This window comes from Molothrus aeneus, chromosome 16, assembly GCF_037042795.1.
Source record: "Molothrus aeneus isolate 106 chromosome 16, BPBGC_Maene_1.0, whole genome shotgun sequence".
Lineage (NCBI taxonomy): Eukaryota > Metazoa > Chordata > Aves > Passeriformes > Icteridae > Molothrus > Molothrus aeneus.
This window is the reverse complement of record NC_089661.1, coordinates 11,802,738-11,822,078: the sequence shown is the minus strand read 5'-3', so window position 1 is coordinate 11,822,078 and position 19,341 is coordinate 11,802,738. Positions and strand designations below refer to the sequence as shown.

At 44.1% G+C, this 19,341-nt stretch overlaps 1 protein-coding gene across 4 annotated transcripts in view; it reads left to right on the top strand.

The window, feature by feature from the left end:
- MAD1L1 (mitotic arrest deficient 1 like 1) overlaps positions 1-19,341 on the top strand; it is a 352,355-nt gene that overhangs the window by 140,331 nt on the left and 192,683 nt on the right. For all 4 annotated transcript variants that reach the window (XM_066561061.1, XM_066561059.1, XM_066561060.1 and 1 more), the window contains exon 12: positions 5,811-5,951. In XM_066561061.1, coding sequence (XP_066417158.1) covers positions 5,811-5,951 — 141 coding nt within the window. The remainder of the gene's footprint in view (positions 1-5,810; positions 5,952-19,341) is intronic.

Here is a 19,341-nt window from a genome sequence, read left to right as displayed (position 1 = left end):
GGGAGCAAGAGAGCTGTGCCATTGGGTTGTGGATTAATAGTCAGAGTTCACTCGTGTGGAAATAAAGCAGATTTTACTGTGACTAGAATGTGTCATTAAAAAGCCATTATTGGAACTGACCAGCACAATTCCTGCTCTCTCATTGCTAATGACAAAGCAATCTGTTCTTTAAAAAACAACAACCCTGTATTTTCTTGCAGAGAATGGTGCAGGGGACTCACCAGAACAGGAGCGGGGTGAAGAGAGGCAGTTGAAAGATTTATTGATCAATAAACCAGACAATTACAGCTTGTTTATAAAAGGAAAAAAATAAAAAAGCCACCTCAACCTCAGGCCTGCGAGCAACCCTGAGACTCTAATAATGATAACTCTGGCATCAAGCTTGAAACCATAAAAGTCAATAGGAAGATATAGGATTTCAATAAAATTATGACACTAGATAAACTTTACCCCAGGAACACATTTTCCCTGGGTGTGTGACTGACTTCAGCTAGATTTGTAACTTTAATTTCTTTCTTATTGATTTTTCTTTTCTTCAAGTAATTAGAAAGTCTGTGGTGAATGGGCTGTGTGTGTTTGAAGCGGGGCTAAGGAGCAGCAGCAGAGGAAGGGCCTGAACTTACATGTATGTGTATAGGGTCAGACACCTTTTTATGGTTTTTTTGGCTAGGTTTTACTCTTCAATTGCTTCCCACACCCAGGCAGGAGTGGCTCTGATGCTCCTCAGTGTGCAGGTGTCTGTGGTTGCAGTGATGATGATGATGCTGCTTATGTGAACCCTTCTTACTTCTTTCCCTAAAATTAACCCAAAAGTCCTGGAGGGCCCCACTTCTATTCCTGCTGTTTCCAAACCACTCTGGGGTGTGAAGGCTGCAGAAAGGGACTTGCTCTGAGCTTCAAGCTACTTGTCAGCCAGGTCAAATGTTGGTTTTACACAGAGGGACTAAGGAGCTGTGGGAGGACTGGGGAGAAGCTTCATCTTAGGGGTGGCATTTTGCAGAGGTGCCATCCTGTTCTTTCCCATAGCACATTTTCAAGGGATTAGCTCCAGTTTCTGGTTAAAATTATAAAATGTGTTTTCTTCTTAGTTACTTATGCAATAGTGGGAGGAATATTTATTTGATGAATGGGCTGGTGCTGGCAGAAGGAAGGGAAACTGTTCAACCTTTGAAAAAATCACTATCCTTCCTCTTTTTCAAACTTACATCTCCTCAAACACAGCTGCAAGCTGCAGCAACAGGGTTTGCTGTAGGACATTGATTTCCTAGGTTTGTAATGAACATGAAAATTATTATTCTGCATTTAGGGCATCTTTGGAATGAGCTACATTTCTGTTCAAGTGTTGATGTAAAACTGGATAAGGTAAAGATCACCTGGAATTGTGCCAGGGTAGGGCCATAGTGAGTTAGCAGAGATTTCCCCTGTGCAGGGGAAATTTTGGAAATTCCCAGAGGAACTGCTTTTTAGTAATTCTGATGAATACTCTCCAGATAGGAAGCAGCCAAGCAGCTGTATTAGAATAAGGTTAGAAAGGGCATCTGAAAGTGCCTGGGGAGGATTTTGATGGGTCGTGAAGAATGAGGAAATACTGCAGCAATTACTAAATTAGGATTACATTTTAGAGAATCTTTTTAGACAGAGGACTTCTCAACAAGAACTTCTGTTTCCTGCCAAACTAACAAGATCTTTAGGAGGGAGGGAGAAGCTTTTAGTAAGTGCTCTTGATGGGGAGAAATTTAAAAAATGGAGCTGGGGACCACTTGGAAGCTGAGAATTGATTTCACTAATAATATTAATATTTAGAAATAATTAAAGAGGCTAAGTAAACTCCAGGATCAAGTGTTTAATTGTGCCACCCTTTAGTTCAGCTTTTCAGAATTTTTTTTTTTCTTTTTCCAATACAGCTTGTGCTGTGTTTACCATGTGTGTTTTTTTTTTTTCTTGACAAGTTTACTTTTTGTTTTAGAGAGATGCTTTGAAGGGCAAGGGCTGTGGGGAAAGACAGCCTGTGGGGTTGGTCATGCTCCCATGCAGTTCTCCCATGCTCACATGAAAGCTGGAGTTTGTCCTCCTTGTACTTGACAGCCCAGGAGCTGCTGGGGTCCTGCTGGGGTCCTGATGGGGTGACTGAGCTCATATTCAGCAGTGAATTGGAAGCCAAGTGTGATGGGAGGTGCCAGGGGTCCTGTTTGCCTTTGAAAAAACACCAAGGGTTTTGGGACTGCCCCTGCTGCACCAGGGAGAACATAGCAGTGGTGAGTTATCACATGGATGAAAGATGCTTAGGAGAAAATTAGGGCAGCAGAGCAGCTTGGAATGCAGAGAAGGAGAGAGGATGCTGTAATTGCAAATCTAATTACAACAACATGCAAAGCTCAAACCAATACCTTCACTAAACGCTGTCATTATGTTCTCTTCTGTGCTCTAGAAAGTGATTTGGCTGTAAGTGGGGAATGGAATTCATCTCCCAAGCAAAAGCAGTTTGCTTTATGTAGAATGCACTGGGGCAGACTGGGTGATGTCTGTGGGTACTGGAGGGGGAAGAGGAGGATGGAGAGATCCTGTCCTGCTGCCTCTCTGCTTATCAAGTTCATTGCAAGGTGTGACTGCAGCTGGGTTTTCTTCTTTCTCAGTAATGTGGAGGTATTTCCTTTCATATGTCTGTCAGATGAACAATTCTAAACTATGGCAAAACTATTTCCCTGGAAAAGTATTTCTCTTCAGTCAATCTGGGCTAGGAACTGGTAATAGCTGCTGGTACTATTTATGTTAAAACCTGTTTTTCTTTATAATTTTATTAAGTCAGTTCCTGTAGCCCCAGGCTGTCCTTCAGTCTTGGGGTCCTTTTACCTGCTGACCAACCCAACTATCTTGGCTGACCTTTCAGTCTGTGACATGCTTTGAACACACTGTACCTCTGGCAGTGCCCCCAGTCTTGTTGTCACACCTTGAATTTGAATGTTCCTTCCCTTCTCACATGGACACTTGCTATCCACATTCAGTCTTTGACCTTTAGATTTGGAAGGAGGAGATAAGCTTTGTATCCAGGCTGAGCTGGGTGGCCACCTTCACTATCTGAAATACAGCCTTTTGCATTTAGGGGTGTGGGGAAAAGCACCTTTTTTCCTGCCCCAACAATTCCTGGTTTGCCCAAGTGAAGCTTTTAAGTGCAGCTGAGCTGGGTTTATGAAGGGCTGCACTGGGCTGGATGTGAACTGCACAGCCCAGTGATCTCCTGCTATTCCTTTGTGGTGGCAGAATTCTCAGCAAGGAGCTGGTTTGTCCAGGCTGCTCCTGCATTTGTGTACCAGGGGAGGTAGCAAACTTCAGCCATGAAAGGTGGGCAGCACTGCTCAGGTTTCCTCAGAGTTTTGGCTCTTGGTGTTTATTCCAAGGGCCTGTGCTGCTTTGATCCTGTTCTGTAGCCTCATAAGCATCAAGGTTCTTCCATGCAGTCAAAAGATGAAACTCTTCACCCAGCTGCTAATCCCTGTGTGCACACTGCAGCGCGACCAGCCACCTCCTTCTTCAAATTTTCCTTTTGTCCTCATTCTTCTTCTCCATCAGTGCCTTGGGGGGGAGGCATGAGGTGCTTCTGAAGCTGGGAGTGCATTAGGAATATCTCATCCAACAGCCCACACAAAAAGTTTTACGTTTAGCTCTGAGCCCAAGCCTTGTAGTTGGGGAGCTGCTCTCAGGGAGGGGAGAAGGATCCTTCTGTTTGTCTTTCTCTGCAAATGCCTGGTTATAATTGCCAGTAGATAGAGAAGTGAGCCAAACACTGCCTGCCAGACATTAACCTCTGAAAAAATGTTTGTTACAAGCACTGAGTGTTGCAGCATCTAACAAGTGATAAGTCACATACCATTTTGAGGATATTTGCTCTCAGCCACTTTGTTCGATGTCAAATCTGTTTCATTTCTGTTGTGACAATTCTGTTCTTTCTTTGCTGAGGCTCTGGCAGGAAAAATGTCAAGTACAACACTAAATATTTTGCTGAGGAAACCCATTCAGCCATGTTGAATTAGAAGAGTGTCTCCAGGAAGAAGGCAGGCTCTGTTTTCAGTCGCCATCTGCTTGTTAGAGTGTCTGTGTGTTGCTTTCCTGCAAAGGATGTGGGGTTTTATAGACACAAGAAAGTCTAATTTTTCACTTCTCACAGCAGCAACATTTATTTTATTAGAACTGTGTGTTCATCTGTGCCTTGATGCTGATATGAGGACAATGAGCCTGCATCCATCCGAGTTGAGTTGCTGCATAAAAGAACAAAGTGGGTAAAGATGCAGAAGAGTCTTGGAGCACACTCTGGGGCTTTATCCTTAAAAGTTTTTGCTGTTGTTCCTGGAAGGGTGTGTGCTCTGGGCCTTTATCCCATGTGGGAAATGGATTTGTAGAGAATTCTCTAGGTCCACACTATGCATCTGTATGCAAACTTTGAGATAACAAATGCTGACTTAGAAATGCCATGGAATAGGACAGGTATTGTTGAGAGAGAAATGGAGCTAGAAACAAGTTTCAAAGGATGGCCTTGCAAATAAGACTAGATACTTTGGAGAAATAAAAAGATGCATTGTAGTAGGACCCACGAGGGATAGTTTTAGATTATTTGCTTTAAGGCATCTACAGCATGGTGTGGCAAAAAGCTGATAGGCCAGGAAATGCTTATATAGTGTATTGTAATTAAGAAATAGTTGACTTCTGATTGTGATATTGTGAATTATAACATCTGTATTGTCTTACCCTTTTCATGACACTGAAAATGGAATTGTCACCCTGTTCTTCTAAGTTTCCATTGTCACCCTGTTCTTCTAAGTTCTTCTAAGCCTTCTGATGTTTACATTCTTATAAGAAACTTTCTCATGCGCTTTTCTCTAAATAATTGTTTTACATTCTTTTCTGAAGGAGGAGAAATTTGATGGACTGTTGGTTTGTCCAGTGTCATTGGAGAGGTGGCACTGTCATCCTCCAATCCACTGTCACTTTTGAAAACCTATAAATGTTGGAGCCAGAAATTAAACTGCCCTTTTTATCTTGGAGATTCCAATGTCCACGTTGTTTTATTTTGTGTTGTATAGCGACATGGAGTAAAAGTTTATAAAGCACCTCTCAGTTGCCCCATCTCTGGGTCAGAAAAGGGAATTGTCCAACAATCCCTGTGTTTTGCTGCTGTTCCTGGTGTGATCTGGGCCTTCATCCCTGAGCATTTTGCTGCTGTTCTTGGTGGGGTGTGTGCTTTGGTCCTTCATCCCTGAGCATTTTGCTTTTGTTCCTGGTAGGGTGTGTGCTCTGTGCCTCCATCCCTGAGCATTTTGCTGGTGTTCCTAGCAGGGTGTATGCTCTGTGCCTCCATCCCTGAATGTTTTGCTGTTGTTCCTAGCAGGGTGTATGCTCTGTGCCTCCATCCCTGAATGTTTTGCTGTTGTTCCTAGCAGGGTGTATGCTCTGTGCCTCCATCCCTGAGTGTGTTTTGCTGCTGTTCCTGGGAGGATGTATGCTCTGTGCCTCCATCCCTGAGTGTGTTTTGCTGCTGTTCCTGGGAGGATGTATGGTCTGGTCCTCCATCCCTGAGTGTGTTTTGCTGTTGTTCCTGGGAGGATGTATGGTCTGGTCCTCCATCCCTGAGTGTGTTTTGCTGTTGTTCCTGGGAGGATGTATGGTCTGGTCCTCCATCCCTGAGTGTGTTTTGCTGCTGTTCCTAGCAGGGTGTATGCTCTGTGCCTCCATCCCTGAGTGTGTTTTGCTGCTGTTCCTGGTAGGGTGTATGGTCTGGTCCTCCATCCCTGAGTGTGTTTTGCTGCTGTTCCCGGCAGGAGCGCGATGGGATGCGGGCGATCCTGGAGTCCTACGACAGCGAGCTGACCCCGGCGGAGCACTCGCCGCAGCTGAGCCGCCGCATGCGCGAGGCCGAGGACATGGTGCAGAAGCTGCACGCTCACAACACCGAGCTGGAGGTAATAAAGCAGCATCCTGCTCTAAGCCCAAGGGTGGAGGAGTTGAGACCTCTGAGCTTGAGTTGCCTGGTGACGGGATCTGCTCTCGCAGGAGCCAGATTTGCGGCGTTCGCGCTCCGAAATTCCGGGATCAATAAGAGGCACGAGTTATTGCTCTGCAGCTGAGGCTGGCAGGAGCCAAGAATAATCATCTTTGGGTGTGCTGAGTGTGCTGTGCTGCACTGCATGGCTGGAGGGGCAGCCACGCCCTGTGGTGAAAGGGTTGTGAAGGGGTAGCAGGTGTGGGGTCCTCTCTGTGGTGTAGTGGAAGAGATTCACTCCATCACATGTGTAATCGAGGCTCTGCTGTACACAGTGTGAGCAACTTGTGTTTGCAACAGCTTTACTTGAGGGTTGAAGTAGTAAAGTATGTGTCTGCTATAAGTTCTTCACTTCTTGGGCCCGAAAAACCCCAGAACACTGGTCACTATTAAGTGTTTTTTAGTAGGTTTTTTCTAAGAAAGAAAACATTCTGTCCAAAGATAGAAGTGTTTCTGAAAGGAATTCTTATAATTCTCCTTAGTTCTCTTTTTGAAGTTTTGGAATCTGAAATGTGACTGTGGTGAGCTAAAGTTAACCTGCACTGGCCAAATTGTTCCTCTCTTCTGTTGTGCTTGGTGGAATGGGCTTTGTGGTCGTGAGTTGAAATATTTGGAATATATCTGTGATCTTGAAGCTTGGCAGTTTTATTACATCAGGCTTTACAATAGTCATAAGTATGTGAGTTTTTCTTCATGTCTAATTCCATCATCATAGAGATTTAGGTGCTATAACTCAAGTGGAGTAGAATGGTAGGAATTGCTCCTTGAGTTCATGTTCAAGTCACAGAGAGCTGTCTCACTCTGCACAAAACTCTGTTGTTTCTGGCATCTTTAAAAATGCTCTTTCCTTGTGTTGGGAGATGGGTGCCTATTTCAGGCAGTACTGGCTCCAGTGATCTTTAAATCCTTAGGACAGCACAACGTGGTGTAGATCAGTGTCCTGGTGTAGATCCATTTCATTGAAAATGAATTCTGCAAAGTTTTGGGCAAGCTGATAGAGAAGTTAGCTGATAACACAAGATAAAATGGAAATTTGCCTGAATTCATCTGCCTCAGAATGTTTCTCTGTTTTGTCTTTTGAACACTGTATTGCTTCCCAGCAGACAGAGCAGGATTCAGTGATGCTGACATAAAGGGATCTGTGGCTATTTTATCCTGCTTCCTTAGTTGTTCCCAACAGTGGCTCTAGGTTGTTGCAGGGAGATTTTCTGAATTGTTTCCTTGAATGTGTTAGGTGTGCTGTGTTGTCTTCAGGCAATAGCAAATTATCTTTTCTTCTTCAGATGAAAGCATGGAATAGTGTGGGAACCATTTGGTTCTACCCCTTTAATTATTTATAGGGAACAAATTCTAAGTTTATTTTCATGGATATGGATTAAGGGGTACATGGAAAATTTCAGAAAGGAGATGTGTTCTCTGGAGGTTTGTCGTGTCTGATGTCAACCTCTAAAACTTTGCTAGAAGCAGGATTCAAAGACCTGATATTTTCCTCCCAAAGTACAATTTTGCACTTCAGCTTGATTGTGTTTGCCTTTCTGACTGCAGTGTTGGCTGCTGAATCCCATCTATTTTGAAATTTTGGGGAAAAGTGTTTTGTTCCAGTAAAAACTTGAAAACTGGGAAGAGAAATTGAGGTACAGGCAGGACCCCTGGTGCTTCATCATCAGGAGCAGCAGCTGTAATCAGCTGCCAGTAGATCAAAGCTGCTGAGATGGTCAATGGCAGCTATTAATAACTCCTGACTTGATGCTCTGCACCCTCCCAGCTCTGCTGAGCCTCCCCATGAGGTTTGGAAATGTTGACACCTGCATGACTCAGCTCACAAGCAGAGGAAACTGCTGGGATGAGGCACCTTGGAGCCTCAGGTGTTTGAGATGTGGGAGAAACAGCCTCTGTAAGGGGGGAGGAGGGAAGGAAAAGGGAGCTTGAGGATGTTTAAATCAGTGTGGCAGAAGGGTTGGAGCATCCTCAGGAGCCTCTGGTGTGGATGGGCTGGGGAGGAGCACAGGAGAACCAGGAGTGCTCACCTGGGAGCATCCAGCAAAGCAAGCAGTGCACAGCAACTCCAGACACAGCCAGGGGAGGCCTGGGTGGCTGCAGGGAGGGGCAGTGATGGGTTTGAGCTGAAAAGGCCTGGCTGACGTTTTTTGGAAGGCTGGTATGGCTGAAGTGTGGAAAACAGTGGAGATCACCATTTAGCCAGGGATGTGCTGCTGTGGGTGCCCACAGAGGGGTCTCTGGCACCCAGCAGACAGAGGGACACAGTCCCTGTGTGCTCCATCTCTGCCAGGGAGGCTCCAGGCATTGCTGTGGTCCAGGGGCTTCTGGGGTTTAACAAAGCCCTAGAAGACTCTGACTCTTCCATTCCATTTTGTGGGTTCTGCCCTTTAGCTTTGTTCATAAATCTTAACATTTGCACTATGAACCATGACTTTCTATCACAGTGTTTTCCTCTTTTTTCTTTTTAAAAATTTTTGCTACAGAGTACTTAAATTAACAAAATGTTTCTGTGTTCCCTAGAAGAGAACCCCTTAATAGTTTCCTTTTTCTTGTTTATCCTGGCTGCCTAAATCTGTTACCAGAAGCACCACTTCTGACAAAACAGAGGAGGAAAAAGGGATGTTCTTAGCAGGGTTTTTTTTCCTTACTCTGGAAAGGGAGATTTCCCCATCCATTTCAGCAGCAGTCAGGAAGCTGTGGTGAAGATGGAGTGATAGAGATAATGCAGTTAGAGAGAGGAGGAAGCTGTGAGAGACTGGGAAGATTTTGGGTTGAGCAACAGGTTTTAACTCATTAGGGAGATGAGATCTCTGGTAGATCCTTTGCTGGGAAGCTGCTGAAAAGAGCAGAGGGAATGTGAGAGCAGTGTGCAAGCTCTGGAGGGGGCTGTGTCTGATGAGGGTTGATGTCTGCTGGAGGATGGAGTTGGGGCACACAGGGAGCTGTGCCCCAGCCCTTGCTGGGCAGGAGAGCTGCTGGGAGCACTGCCCTGCCTGCAGCAGACATCACCTGGATCACAGGCACCTTCCAGAAACTGGGATACACCAGGATGCTCTCATCCCCGATCATTCCAGAGGTGAGGCTGCAGAAGAACCACTCCTGTCAGAGCCTGATGGGGCAGAGGACTGACAGGCAAAGAGAGGCTGATGGGGAACTTTTAAAATCCCCTTCAGTGATGCTGGATGAGAAAAGCAGGATCTGTAATGCATGCACATGCAAATGCAAACACAAGGACAAGCAGTTGCTTTCTCCACCCCAGAACTGCCCCCAGCCCAATCCCCTCCTCCACAGGGCTGATGTGGCTGGGGGGGTTCAAGGAATCAATTTACAGAGTGTTGAATGTAAAGAACAGAGAGATGCAAAGCAAAATGTCATCTGAAATGGTGGCTGGAAAAGCAAGCAGGCTGTGTCAGCCCATTTCATGTGGTTAATGAAGTGTCACTCACCATCTCTTTAAAAGTGTGTTTTGGACCTGGAGAGGGAATGAGTTTGTCCCTGGCCAGCCTGTTACAAATACTTTAACAGAAATGTAACTGTATTTCTATGGCAGAGTGAATTTCTGTTTTGATACTGGTCATATTAATAGTTTTCTTGACAATCTTGGTTTACTTTTACCACCTCAGCTTTCATTACTTTTAATTTCAAGCTAAATATGACAAAACAAAAAGCTTCTGTGTATGCAGCAGCCACTGTGAAAAAGCTTTGATGTGGAGTTTAGTGTTTGAAAAGTTAAATCCAGCTGCACAAAAGGGAGATAATCATAAATATAACTGCATTAATAGTGATTTTATTACAGCACTCCTGACTCCATACGAAACTTTAATGAAGAGAGATTTGCAAGGAAGACTCATGCTGACACCTTCAATGGTCTCCAGCATCTTTTACACTGAGAGATTTCCCCTGTCTGTGAGCACCATATGCACTCTGATCAGTTAATTGTGAGTCTGACAGTTTCAGCACATGAAATGCCATATGTTCTATGGTTTTATTCCATCACAGGCATTACTGGTCACCTCAAAACTCATTGAGGCCAAATATTGTCACATTATCTGCCCCTGATAACTGCAGTGAATCTGCTGATGGTGAAACCTGGACCTTGCTGATTTTGTGGTGTTAAGTCATCAATCTGCTCCTTTCCAAGGGGGTTTACTCAGCAGCCACCCCAGTCCTTGAAGTGCTTAAATTTTACAGTGAATGCATTAAAATGTTAATTTGAGCATCTAACAGTTCTTCCTTGTCTTTCACCCAGCTTCCCCCATCAGCACTTCTCCAGTTTTTTTGCCTTTTTTTCCTTCCCTTTGATCCACGCTTTGTGTTTATCTTGCTCCTTTGCCACATTTCCTCTCCCCCTCAAAGGTAGATTGCTCCTTTACACAGCAGAAGGGGCTTCTGTGGTGATGGGAACTTTAGGGAGACATTTCCTCCCATCTGTGCAAGGTACAGAGGAGTTTGTTTTAATTTTCAGCTTTCTCCTGCCTACTTTCTGTACCTCTCTGCTGCCATCCAACCTTTTTTTGCTCAGTGACAACTTTTAGGAAGCAGTGAGATGATTACTCTGCTCACTTTGGATGTCCATAAGGAGCAAACTGGAATCACTAGAGCTTTCCTGCCACTCCAGAATGGCATATGTTGCACTTGCCCAGACTTCTGCTGTCACTGTAGCATCTCATCTGTGGCTCGTGGGAGAAAACAGGCTCTCTCTAGAGATGGTGCTGAGATGCTCCACGCATCAGCTGCCACTGATTGCTGAGCAGTCACAGGGCTGAACATCATCTTCTGACAAAGCAAACACCTTGTTGAAATAGCACTTTGAACCCAAAGCTTTGGCATCTCTTGGCAGACTCGAGCCTTCCCAGGACCCACTGAGGTTCTCAGCATTTGTTTTTCTTTGCTAAAGGAGAGCAGCTCAGGCCTGTGTGCTCTGGCAGTCCTGCAGAATGGATTATCTTGGGTTCTCTGTTCTTTCACGTGTTTCATCTTCCCTCAGACCTGAGTGACCTTATTGAGTCAGTGACTCATTTGTTTCCTCCCCTCCCTTTTACACCTGCCAGTGGCTGTGTTTTGGGAGAACACCTGGCAAATAATCATCATATAAATGAGGAAGTCAAGTCACCAAGAAGTTTAATGATTTGTTAAAGGTGACAGTCCCTGCCCTGTGGAAGGACAGTGACTCTTAAAACTAATTGATGCTGCAGCAGGTCCTGTCTCTGTGTATCTGAGACTTTTTTTGTTTGGTCAAACTAGATTCTAAAACTCAGTTGCTCCTAATTTTTTTGAGGAGATTCCTCATTTTGGATCTGTCCTGAAAGTCAGTAATTGATCAAGAGAAGCAGTCTGTGGCACTTCCTTACACTGGAGATATTCTGCAAAACCAGCATTGTTTTCACTACAGGGAGATTGCTGCAGCTATTTTTAGTGTGGGAATGCTCTGAGAGTTTAAGAATGGCTTTAAGTCAGCAGTTTCCAGGGACCACAGCTAACTGGAAGCAACCTCCATCATTCTCAGGAATGAGAATGTCCTGTCACCAACTTGCATGGGGTGAATCATTAACTGAGACAACTTCTTCAGCCTCTGAAAAGCCCCCAGAAAATTACCCCCAGCTGCAAACACACCAGCAGCCTCAAGGACACTTCTACCTCTTGGCTGCACATTGAAGTGCAGGGGACAGAAAAATATTTTCCAGCATTTTCCAGCTCTGCACCTCTCGTGTTCTTCAAGTGCAGTAAGGACAGGGATAGACAATTGTCATTGCTCTCACCTCTTGCTGAAAGTCACACTCCTGGTGCAGATGCAGTCAGTGGCACTCTGCCCTTTGTTCTCTTGCTGGGTCACATCTTGACTCTGTCATATAAAGATGTGCAGTGATGATAAATATAACCAGTCACCTGTGTTAGCAGTGCAGGGAGTTCAGGGTGGGTCTGGCTGAGTGCTTCAAGCCTGCAGGGAGCACACCCAGCCTAGCTGAGACTGTGCTGATATCATCCTCCTGCTGTCCAGGTTTGATCTCAGAGGCTGTGGGAATGCTCCTGTACTCAGGCTCTAAGTACTCACTTCAGCCCTGGCAGATTGGTAGGTGCCAGGAACAGAAAGATCTTCCCTTCTTCCCAACAATGCTCCAATTAAAATGCTCTTGGTATGAACAAATCCTCCCATAGCCTCTTCTGGTGATGTTGTGAATAACCAAGCACAAAAGAGGCTTGGCCTAAGGAATTTGGATTAGCTTCAGATGTCCCTCCCTGGCTGTAGAAAACATGAGAAACAGATGAACAGTGTCTAAATTCCTACAGAAGATTTAAAATTTGGCTCTTTCTTACTGATGTATTGGAAAGAGCCGATAACTGAGGTGCAGTTATGAGTCACATTTGCCACAATAGAACAGGGGAGAGCATTTCATGCAATGCTGAGAGCTTTCAAATGCTTTACACTGGAGAGCCTGCATGCCTGTGCTGAGAGATACAGGCTCTGCAATTAGGTGTCTTTAGGTGGAGGAGGAAGCAGGAATTCATTTGAAGTGGAAGCAGTGGCCCCATTCACAGCAAAGGCATGGCACAGAAGAGCTGATTCTGTGCAGTGTGGTGCAATCCCCTCCTGCTGCAAGGAGAACCTGGGGAGCAGGGGCTGAACTGAGGCACAGGCAGAGCAGTGATGGCATGTTCCTCTGAGGCTGAAGACAGAAAAAGGCAAATTAAGTATCTTTGGGGAATGGATTAGGAATGGATAGCTTCCAGCTTTTCAGAGGGAAGGCTTTGAAAGAGTAGAAGCATGTTCTTATGTTGGTTTCCATCACTTGCTGCTGCAGGCAGTTTGGAGGGATGAATGAGAGGCAGTAGAGAGGTTGCTGGGCAAATTCTTCTAGATCTTGCACCATTTTCCAATGTTGCTTTGCACAATTGGAGAATTGTTTGGTTTTCTGCAACGTTAGAGAAACCTTCACCATTAGGACTACTGCTTTCTGTGTTTAATTTGGAGATTTAACCTCTATGAATCTCCTCCAGGCTGGAAAGTGTGGTGATTTGAGATAGCACTGGTCTGATCCACGTGCACTGTGCAGCTACAGCCCATGTCACTGCTGTGCCACACATCTGCTTTGCCTTGGGCAGGAATGGTTCAAGTTTCCTCACAACTTCCAAGGGATATGGTCCCTTTCTGGAATGAGCTGATGGGATCTCCTGGCAGCAGGGGCACATCCTCCAGAGCACTTCCAGCCCACGGTTTCCTGTAGTGGCTGCTCTGTGTTTGTGTGGCTCAACCACAAGATAAGTATTTGGGTGCCTGACTCTTTAGGAATGGAAGAATTTAGGAAAATGGGAGAATTGGTCAGGACTGACCAGTTTGTCTCCAAACTGGAAGCTGGGCTTCTAGGTTATGTTTCCCAGAGGGATCTCAGGCCAGTGCTTTTCATCTCTTGAACTCTTGGTGAATCAATCAGGCTCAGGCCAATAATGTCTCCTGTTTGTTAGAACTGCTACTTAGGCACCTTCTCACATCAATGAAAGCTTTAACAGCCCATGGAAACCAATTCTGGGGAGAAATGAATAAATATCTTCTGAAAAAAAGTAAAAGCTAAGATTACACATCAGGATAACATTTTACACAGAAATTTTACCTGTTCCTGAGCTCTGAGTTGTATTAATGAGATTGAACAGCTCTTTTCTGGGAGTCTTGAGATGTTCTGAACTTGTTGAGATTTGTTGATTTTTGTAATCATTGGATTTGAATTCTGTGATTTGTAGTGCTTCATTTCAGAATAATTGCATAATCACTGTGCAATTTAAGATTTAAAGTATGTAGTTGTAAATGTTTTCATGTCATCTTTTAATTCATGATGGTGGTGACCTGTAAGAGTGAATTATATTTTTAATTATTATTTTCTGTTTAAAAACAGAAAAAAAATCTGTTCAAAAAAATCCTGTAAAGATTCCAAGGGTTTCCTGTAGGGGCTCCACATAGGCTCAGCACAGTTGTGCCCACTGCATTTCTGTGGGGTCCAGCTGCAGTTTTATTGAAATCCTGTTACCAAATAGTTTTAACATATAAACAGAAAAAAATGCTTTGAGAAAACAACATCAGCACAACCTTGTTCCCATGATCTTGTGGACCCCAACACTCCTGCTCTTTGCAGTTTGCAAGGATTATAAGATCCACTTTTATGCACTTAATACTTTGGTTATTGTGGCAATTAGAACAACAGTAGTTGCTGTCTTGGTTTTCTTTTTGAAGCCCATTGATTCTTTATTTTGACCTTAATTACAAGGAGTAGAAGAGGTGTTTCTTCAGGGAACTAATTGGTCTAAAAGGCCTGGTTCAGCGTGTGCCTGAGCAGTTTGTCGAATGGGGCCGAAATGCAAGTGCCAGTTGCAGTTGTTTTGTTTCAGAACATCCATAATTGGTCACTCTCAGTACTTCTCCACCTTTGGAGTTGTGTTTGCTCCTATCTGTTCACCCAGCCTTTCACCATGGCCTGGCTTGTCCAGAGGCTGCAGCACCTGCATTTCCTCAGCCTGGTTTGTGTTAAGGTCGTGAATTTGAGCATGGCACCATTGCCAGTCAAAACTTGAACAGAATTCAAAGGAAGGTGCATGGGTTTCTCTCTTTAGTTTTCTCTTTTTTCACTCCAGTGTGACCAGCCTACTAATATTTGGATAAAGCTGGGAGCAGAGTAAGTGAAATACCCAGCTGATAGCAGTTCTCACCATGCTGTGAATGAAAACTAAGCTGTTGATATAGATCTCCTCTGTCCAGGGGTGGTCCAGGTAAATTGTAAGGAACAATTCTGCTTTCTCAGAGTCTTTGCAATTTATCTATTTGCTTTAATCAGTGTTAATGTCAAATGGGCTTTGATGGTGCTAAAAGCTTTTCAGCAAAACAAACTCAAAGTCAAGAGTTGTGGAGAAAGCCATGATCTCCCTGTAATGCAAGTTGTAACATTTTTCTTTTGAATTTTATTTATGCTGTTTAATAAAAGAGGCAGTGCTGCAGAACACACGTGCCATGAATCCAGCTGTGGTGACAGCATCATGGCTATGAAATGCATGGCACATCGATTTGACATATTGATGTGATTTATGGTTTCAATTTGTTTAAATGGCTCTAATGGCTGCAGTTTTGACAGATGTACACTCAGATTTCTAGTTCTGTTCAAGCCCACATTAAAAACACAACTGATTCCTGGCTTAAGACATTGATTTTTATCTGTTCTGTGTTTTTGTGCCTGTGTTCCACACGTCAGACTCCCAAATGGGGTTTTTGTGGCATCGACTTCACTTCTTGTCAGAAAATTGTTGAGACAGTTCATTTTCATTGGGAAGCTGATTCTTGGAAGAGTTGCTAAACCCAAATTTTTTTTTTATTTTTAAAGGAAATCAACAAGAAGCTCAAAATATTATATGTTATGGTATTATTGGTGTATAAAAGCCCAATGAGATATTCAGAAACCATGAACAGAGTAATTATTTTGTAGAGGTTATTTTAAGTAGAATATCATATGTAATGGGAGAGGGTTTGAGGCTTCTTTGTATAAAGGTTACTGCTGTACATTATTTATATACAAAGAAATGATGAGTGTCTACATCTGTATTAATTATTGAAGTATTTCTTGAGAGCCCACAAATTCTGACTTTTTCATAAAATCTAGGCTGTGCAGTGCAGTTGGGATCTGACCTGATGGTGGAGACCCTAAACCAGTGATCTTTGTGGCAGATATTCTTGCTCAGCCCATCGTTACCAGCCCCACCTTTGGCAGCTCTATTTTGACTACTCTCAATCTCATTAACATATGGAGGCTGAGTTCTTCACTTTCTGGTTTATTCCCTTTTACAAGAGGTCATTTAGTGAATGAAAATGCAGCCTTAGGGTAGGTCAGCCCCCTGGTATCTCAAATATTCAGATCAATGTGATCTGAATTTGACCTCTATGGGTCTAGCTCCACCCTAGCAAAATCAGGTGTTGGTTGCTGAAGTGTTCTGTGACCTTTTGCATGAGGGAAGGTGACAGGGACAGCAGGAGTGACATCTGCAGTGACAGCCCCTGTTCCTCTGGGGGGGAACACACCAGCAGTGAGTAATGTTCATTAGTTATTTGCCTTGCACACATGTGGGTGTGAAGGGGCAGGAGCTCCCCACTTGCTGAAATGGGACACCCCTTCTTCAAAAAGCCTGGGCTGGGGGTACCTGGCCCCCAAAGCTGCTCCTGCTTGGAGGGGATGGATGCTGCCTTTGCTTTGAGGGGATTGCTCTGTACTGTGTGCCTAAAGATCATCTGAGTGTACTTAATTGTCTCTCAGCTGCAGCATGGCAGCCTGCAGAGCTGCTGAAAAGAGAGGAGTTGTTGGCATTATGGATGGTATTTATTTAAAGCTGCTCATTGTGCTTGGCAGAGGCTGCCTGGGGTGGGGAGGAGCTGTGATGAGTGCAAAACTACCTATGCAGATGGATTTAATTCCTGGGAAGGTGTACAGCTGTATAAAATACATGGTGAGTCTCAAATTCTTTTGACATACATGGTACCAAACACATCCAAGCTTGTTTGAAAGTGTCAGTTAATTATTTTCATGTATTATTACTCCCAAAAGGCACAATGTAAATTCACATGTACACATATATAAGTGTTCCTAGGAAAGCATGTCTGAAGAGCTCTAAATGAGTGATGTTATGCTCTCAAAACAATAATGTCTCAGGCTAATTCTACAGGCTTTTTATTGCTTTGCTGTTTAGGTCCATTTTTGAAGACAGTGAGACCACCACAGCTGTATAGAGAAATGACATTTATCTTCCCAGTGCAGTATGGCCTTCTCATTCATAAGTGGAGGCATTTCCTTTCAGGATAATGAGCACCTTTTTATTTAGGCCAGGCAGGATCCTCAATCCTTGTGCAATTCCTACAGCCCATCGACACTGTACACATTACTGCAATTATTGTGGATATTATTTTCTGCTACATTCCACTTGCTCTTTGGATTATGCTTTTTTTTCTGGCCAGCAAAGGGGACAGAGAAAAGGAAAGGTCACACTCAAGTCCTCATAAATATCTGGAAGCTGCTGCATGGCACAAGTACAACAACTCCTACAGCAAATGTACAGTTATAGAGCCTTCCTCTGTGGCCTCTTGCACCAGGAGAGAGTCACTATTTTGGCTTGTATCAGCCTGGGACAAAGGAGCTGGCATTGCCCTGGATCAGGCACTTTTAGGCACAGGTAAATCTGTGGTTTATCTGCTAGGTTAAGAAGAAAGAAAATTGAAGCATGCAAAGAAGCTAAAAAGCCCAAGTGTTGACAATGTTATTTGTAAGTATTTATGTGAGAAAGCTCTCTGTCATGCTCCATGGTGCTTTTCCACCAGGAGCCTCTGGAGCAGAGCTCCCAGCCCTGAGCATCCCACTGTGCCATGGAGGAGTGGTTCAACACATCCTGCACCTGGCAGGAGCTAATAACTGAGATTATCTTGGCATATGTCCTGACTTCTTCCTTCCCCTGCCAAGTGGAGATCTCTCATCTTTCTGTTGCACAGTTTTGCTCAACAGGCATTCAGGGAGTGAGAAAACTCAAAGGTTCCTAATGGGACCATCAGGCACTTTCAGCTTTTGCCTTGTCAAAGCTGCCTTTGCTGGAGCAAGAAGCAATTGTGAGTTGCTGGATTGCTTTCCTGAAATGAGTTGCTGTTCACTTAGAGAAGAATAACACCCACATCTCAGAAATATCATCCTGTCTGGCATCTTTGGCAGCCTCAGCAGAAGGGCCAAGGGAAACAAATGGACCACATGTAAGATAAAATTGCAGTGCTCCCTCTGGAGTTAATTCTTTCAGCCCAAAACTGAGCAGCACTGATGGGGCAACATATGGAAATATTCCCTTCTGTTCCTTCTGCTCAGTTCTGGGATAAACAAAGGGCTTCAGCCCTGGCTTCATTAACCCTCCACTTTGCCTCTCCTGCAGGATCTTAGAATGAGAATTGAACTGATGGTTGGCAAACACAGAATATGTACCAGGCTGTACAGTGCAAGGATGTTCTTTACTTGCTCTGATCCTGTCTCTGCAGGGGTTTTTCTTGTACCTCTTGCATATCCATTCCAAAATTTTATTTTTGTTTTTTAAGTAGGGCAAGATATTAACTGCTGAAGTTTAAAACTTTGGATTTCAGGCCATTTTGATAGCTTTCTCCTCCTTCCTACAGGAGGAAACAGTGAATTTGGAGAAAGCTGTAAATCTGTGCAGAGCTGCCATGGGATCAGCCTCCATCTCCACATAGGAGAAGGCTCTGAGGAGGTCCTGGCAAGATCTGCCATGGAATTGCAAGGAAATACTTTGCAGGAGTGGAGAAGGTCTTTAAAGCTAGTCAGACTCATTGGGAGGGGAAACCAGAAGGTTTTCTGCTCCTTGGATTCTGTGAGAGCCTCCTTCAGTCCTGAAAGAAGGAGCATAGGATTAAGAGGAGTAATTAAAAAGATGCCAGAGAGCTGGAGATGGGATGTTGTGTGCAGTCAGACTAGCTGTGGGAGAGAGGAGGAGAGTGAGCAGACAGTTGGAACAAGAGCTGTGAAATAAGCTCTGGCTATTTTGAGAAGTGATTATTCAATATTTTAAAAGTAGTTTTTTAGAGATTTCCCTGCAAATACTTTTCAGAAACTGGATCCTCTCTGGATGTGACTCAGATTCCTCCAGCTCTGGTGTTCATTGACACGAGTATTTTCACTTTTGTTATGATGTGGATGGCTGCTTAACTTTAATAGTTTTGAGGCCACTCCTGTTTTGGATGGCTCTTGGCACAAGAGGGCTGCAGAAACACTTCCAGTGTTTTTCTTTATGCTGCACTTCATATGTTCAATCTGATATGTAGGAAAGACTAGAAATTAGTCCAAGGTGGCCCACAGAAGCTTGACTTTGCAGCTACTGATAACATAAAAGCCTTCTTCAAGTTGTGGGTGTAAGGGGACTTCCAGGGCATCCCTAGCTCCAGGTCTGTGTGCCTGCTCCCATCCCTGATCCTTCACTCCTCTGGAAAACCAGAGGCAGAAATGGATTTGCACATTTCATACCTTTGAATGTCTTCATGTCTCCTTATCCCTCCTTCCCACACCCCATCTTTTTCTGTTTCTTTATATTTTTACCACATTTCCTCTACCTTGTCAGCCACCTCCTTCCCAACAGGCCATTAAGCAATAACAAGAGAAAACAAAAAAAAAAACCCCTTGCTGTTTCCTTCAAGTGCTTGCCTTGCATTTGCTGCTTATTTATAGCTGATTCATTTATACCACAGTGGCAGTCAATCAGAAATGTGGTGAATCCTTCTTTCAAGAGCATGCCAAGAAAGGGAT